Source organism: the organism of the source record quoted next, unplaced genomic scaffold (assembly GCF_019419815.1).
Source record: "Pyrus x bretschneideri cultivar Hongxiangsu unplaced genomic scaffold, Pyrus_bretschneideri_v1 Contig20, whole genome shotgun sequence".
NCBI lineage: Eukaryota > Viridiplantae > Streptophyta > Magnoliopsida > Rosales > Rosaceae > Pyrus > Pyrus x bretschneideri.
The window spans coordinates 2,872,828-2,878,468 of NW_025999502.1; the positions used below are offsets into that span (position 1 = coordinate 2,872,828).

General features: G+C 36.2%; 1 protein-coding gene across 1 annotated transcript; it reads left to right on the forward strand.

The window, feature by feature from the left end:
• Positions 1 to 363: 363 nt before the first annotated feature.
• On the forward strand, positions 364 to 5,089 carry LOC103940078 (boron transporter 4). The gene is given in 15 exon segments (XM_009350153.3): positions 364 to 546; positions 1,159 to 1,267; positions 1,387 to 1,469; positions 1,676 to 1,868; positions 1,964 to 2,102; positions 2,194 to 2,221; positions 2,224 to 2,358; positions 2,456 to 2,622; positions 2,783 to 2,956; positions 3,047 to 3,142; positions 3,223 to 3,339; positions 3,555 to 3,877; positions 4,145 to 4,424; positions 4,526 to 4,675; positions 4,755 to 5,089. Coding segments are annotated over 14 exon segments (2,022 nt in total). The 5' UTR covers positions 364 to 546; positions 1,159 to 1,163; the 3' UTR covers positions 4,788 to 5,089.
• Positions 5,090 to 5,641: the final 552 nt, after the last annotated feature.

Here is a 5,641-nt window from a genome sequence, read left to right on the forward strand (position 1 = left end):
GGGAGTGAGAAGTTTTTTTTTAAAAAAAAAAATTAGAGATATGTTAGGATTACATGTAGGTGAGGTTTTGAAAAAAAAAAAAAAATTGGTTGTGTAAAGTTACATTTCTGTTCCATATTTTTATTCATGTTTTGTTTTAATTAGAGTGTTAAACTGGTAATTTCATAGAATTTTGGTTGACAGTGAGTGTTTTATTAATTAGTAGAGAAGTATAGATAATTAGTTTTGGTGAGTAAAAACAACCAATGTTAAATTAACTTTGGGATTTGTTTTGATTGAAAATTTGGTAGAAAGTAGAAACAAAAGTAAAGTCCAAATGGAAATATGGAGAATCCGCATAGTACTCTTTGGCGGGTCTTTTGAAGGCGTGGGACTGCAGTTGCACCCTCTCTCTCTCTCTCTCTCTCTCTCTCTCTCTCATATTACTATAAACTCGCCAAGTGATGAAACAATAACAAGGCTAAAACAACGCCTTCAAAGTCCTCAAATTTCTGATCAATTTGTTCTTCACCCATCACTCAACACTCTAGCCGCTGAAGCTCTCCGGTAAATCTCTCCTTCGGCTTTAGGCTTTCATTTTTTCCGTATTATTTTCTATACAATTGTAAATAATACCATATAAATATGCAAATGTGTGGTGGCTTTTATTTTATTTTATTTTAATTTTTTCTTTTTGCGGGTTTCTTTCGTTTCATTGCAATGATTGTAACATGTGGTGCTTGTTTTATTCTTCTGGTAGAGTTTTTGAGTATTCGAGGGTAACGAAATCGCGGGGTTTCGAGGATTCTTGGGTTGGCTTCATGAATGTGACAATAAGGAAAGAATTGTCTCGTTCATGGTCTGGTTGGTTGCCAGGAAAATCCATGCAGCGGACAAGAAAAAAGCAGGAAATTTTTTGAACGTCAATAAATGTCCAGAAAACTATCTTGTTCTAGCTGTAGGCCAAAGAAAAACTATCTTCAAATTCTTCTTTGGCCAAGATAAAAACCTGCACAATAGAAAAAAAAAAAAAAAGGGCCTTTTCTCGTTCCATCTTTTCCATATCCATTATTTTCTTGGCAGCTGAGTTTATGTTTTTCTCATCAACCCAATTAATGTTTCAACACAATTTTTTTTTTTTTAAAGTTTTTCATTTAATATAATATGTTGGGATTTTAGCAGAAATGGAGAGATTTAAATCTCCATTCAGGGGTATTGCGAACGATGTCCGAGGAAGAGCAGCATGCTATAAACACGATTGGGTTGGAGGTTTTCGCGCAGGAATCGGGTAAGTAATTTCCTATTTCTTTTACTCGAAACATTTAGAATCAAAGGTTTTGGATCTGTTTCACTCTCCTTGTTCTTTGGTCTTTGAAACTTTAATTTCGTGTGCCTTCGTTGTGCTAGGATTCTCGCCCCAACTACCTACATCTTCTTTGCTTCAGCTCTTCCTGTTATAACATTTGGAGAGCAACTGAGCACAGAAACAGGTTTGTTCATATTTTTCCTACCATGTGTAGATAGCATATCATAAGCCCTATGGAATATATATGCTATTGGAAAAAGAAAAAAACAAATTCTAACACGGAGCATAATTCACTGGATGCTCCTATTCTTCATCAGTTACGCGCGTGATGTGATACAAACATATACTCGTTTGATGAGTTTGAACTCACTTGGATTTTTCCTTGTCTAGATGGAATTTTGTGCACGGTAGAAACTTTGGCCTCTACTGCTATTTGTGGTATAATACACTCGATTTTCGGTGGACAGCCTCTCTTGATTTTAGGAGTTGCGGAACCCACTGTTATTATGTACAATTACATGTATGACTTTGCGAAGGGAAAGAAAGAATTGGGGCCTGAGCTGTTTTTGGCTTGGGTTGCATGGTAAATGACAAAACTTTAGAGTTTCAAAACTTACGATCCTCGGTGGCTATGCAAGGCAATATAAATTTTCACCTTATTCACTTTGAATTTTACAGGGTTTGGGTCTGGACAGCTCTTTTCCTCGTTCTTCTTGCAATATTCAATGCCTGTGATATCATCAACAGATTTACGAGGATTGCAGGCGAACTTTTTGGCATGTTGATTTCTGTTTTATTCATTCAAGAGGCCATCAAGGTAAGTTCTATATAGAAATAAGGTCATTTTGGATCTATCTAATACAGATGACGGAAAGGGAAGTAACAAAAGGTTGACATTTCAATGGAAGGGTATGGTCAGTGAGTTCAAAATTCCCAAGGTGAAGATCCAAAGTTGGAGACGTATCAATTTCAGTGGCTTTACACAAATGGACTGCTGGGGGTCATATTTAGTTTTGGACTCCTCTATACTGCTTTGAAGAGCAGAAAGGCAAGGTCATGGTGGTATGCAACAGGTTTGTCAAGCACAGTTTGATTCCCTTCGTTCTCTCATTACTACGATAACCTTTTCGTTTTGTGTGCGGAACTTGAGGATATTTACAATGTTTGCAGGGTGGTTCAGAAGTTTCATTGCAGATTATGGGGTTCCTTTAATGGTGTTAGTATGGACAGCACTATCATTTAGTGTTCCACACAATATTCCTCCAAGAGTTCCTAGAAGGCTCTATAGCCCTGTAGCTTGGGACTCTTCATCTTTACACCATTGGACAGTCATCAAGGTAAACTAATATTCAGGAAATTTTGTTGTTAATTGAGATTCAACGTAAGACTTGTAGTAAAATCAGATTAATGTCTTATGAAAGAACTCTTATACTTTTGTGTTTTTGCAAACACTTACAGTTTGAAGTAATTTTTTATTTTTTTCATTCTTTTTTGTAGGATATGGGGAAGGTTTCTCCTGGATATATATTTGCTGCCATTATACCTGCTGTGATGGTAGCTGGACTTTACTTTTTTGACCATAGTGTCGCTTCACAGATGGCGCAACAACAAGAGTTCAATCTAAAGAAGCCTTCTGCGTATCATTATGATATCTTGTTGCTGGGATTTATGGTAGGTGTAACAAACATATTAAGATGAAAGATTGTTTTGTCACCGTCAAGCAATTACTAATACGTTTTTCTCTTTCATAATTGGTCTCAGACGTTGCTTTGTGGATTGCTTGGGCTTCCTCCTTCTAACGGGGTCCTGCCACAGTCACCCATGCACACTAAGAGCCTTGCTGTTCTTAAGAAGCAGGTTTGTGTAGGGAATGTCCCGTCAACTATCTTGTTAGTCATTCAGCTAAATTAGATACTTATTCACCTATCCATATGCAGTTGATTCGAAGGAAAATGGTTAAGAGTGCTAAGGAATCAATAAAACAGAAAGCCAGCAACTCTGAAATCTACGGAAAAATGCAAGCAGTGTTCATAGAGATGGATAACTTGACTACAGTAATTTTTTTCTCAATTTGAACATCTATGCATTCAAATTCGCCACGTTAGCATAGCATTGATGTCTATCTATACATGCATGAATGTACATTTCATGTCTGCGTATGTCTATGAAAAATAAACCAACTTTAAGTTATCTGGTGATTTTAGTAGGAGAAAGATCAGAAAGATCTTCATTCGGGTGGTTCTTGAGTCTTGAATGTTTTTCATTGCAGCCTACTTCAGAAGTTAAAGAACTAAATGAATTGAAGGAAGCAGTTATGAAAAGCAAAAATAAAGAGGATGATGCAAAAAATGCATTTGATCCTGACAAGCACATTGATGCATACTTGCCAGTAAGAGTTAATGAGCAAAGATTGAGCAATCTGTTGCAGTCGCTCCTTGTGGCAGCATCAGTTTTTGCTATGCCTATCATCAAGAAGATACCGACATCAGTTTTGTGGGGATACTTTGCTTATATGGCCATTGACAGCCTTCCAGGGAACCAATTCTGGGAAAGGATGCTACTTCTCTTCATCTCCCCTAGCCGACAGTACAAGTAAGTAACCTTATTCTTTAATCAAGTAGCATGATGGTCTATTAACGTTGTTTCTTGAAACTGGCGGAATTTACATTAAGAGTTCCCCTCTAGGCACCAAGTTGAACAAAACGAAGTATTTTCAAATTTCCAAATCCCCCTTACAAAAATTACTAACGGTTTGTGTAGAAACTGACTTTCCTTGTATTAACACAGAATAATTGTACAATATTGGCGAGTACTGCTTTCCCAATCATAATATTAATTCAGTTGTGATGATGTTTGCAGGGTCTTGGAAGGGGGTCACGCTTCCTTTGTGGAGTCAGTGCCATTCAAATTCATAGCAATATTTACACTCTTTCAATTTGTTTACTTCCTGGTCTGTTTTGGTATTACATGGATCCCCATAGCCGGAATTTTGTTCCCCTTGCCATTCTTCCTTCTCATATGGATAAGACAACATATTCTCCCCAAATTCTTCCAATCATATCACTTGCAAGAGCTGGACTCAGCTGAGTGGGAGGAAGTCGTGGGCGCCCCAGTACACTCTCTCAGTATCAATTCTGGGGTATATAGTATTCATATTTGTCCGATGACTAGTGTCATCATCATTGCTATCTTAGCTATTTTTCTCCCTCTAAATCTGAACAATGTGCTTCTCTTTATTAGAAATCAGAAACTTCTAACGAAGAAGGTGAAATGGAGATGTGTGATGCTGAGATATTAGACGAATTAACAACCAGCAGAGGGGAGCTGAAGATCAGAGCGAGCTTCAGTGAAGATAGACGAACGAGCTTCAATGAAGAAAGGCATGGCCAGGTACATCATCTATAATTTTTTTCATTATGTTTCCGATATGTATGTATTAACATAATGTGCTGCCTATTGTGTTTTGCAGGTTCACCCTCAAAAATTAGGCCAAACAGGGTGAAATGTGAGTCAAAGGGAATGAAATGTGAAGATATTGTAGGCATGAGATTTGACTTGAGTAGTAGCTAAATGTAACAGAAGAAGATTACTGTGAAAGTGAGATCATAGGAAGAAGATTTTCTGCAGATTAATTAGTTATTATGGTTGAGGTTTGAATTGGTAGTCATCATATATATTAATATCATTCAAGATGCTTGATGCATTTTGATGGCTTGCAATTGAAGCCATGTTCCCTGTAAAATAGTTCAGATCAGACACCTTAATTATTTATCAAGGTTAATTTTTCAAATACCATTATTTTAATTTTTTTTAACCAGTATATTAGAGATTTTTATGGTAATATTGCAAGTTGTAGATTGCTCCGGTGACTAGTATTTTCGAGTCCAACCTACAATGTCTTGAGTTCAAACTCTCTAACTCCCAATCTCTTAATCTAGACATAGTTTAAAGTACTAGTATCGGCTGTAATAAAAAATTAAAAAAAATGTTGAAAAATATCTCCTAAGTAAAAATAAAACATATGCACAAGTAACAAAAATGAACTAAAATTGGGGGGAAAAAAACCCATAAAGCAATTTTATTGGAAATATATTATGATCAGCAGACTAGACAATGCTCCCGACAAGACATTGATATTCAACTCACTAAACATGGTACTCCTTACAAATGCAATAGTTAAATTATAGTCAATGGTATTGGATTCTTGAGATCAATCGTGGCCCAAATTCAAACAAATTGCTAGGCCTGGTGATGAAAATTTATGAGAAATTTATGAAGATAGTAATGTTGATGTTATTAATCTACATGTTATAATATTAATAACAACATAATTGATGTCATGGACGTAAACATATG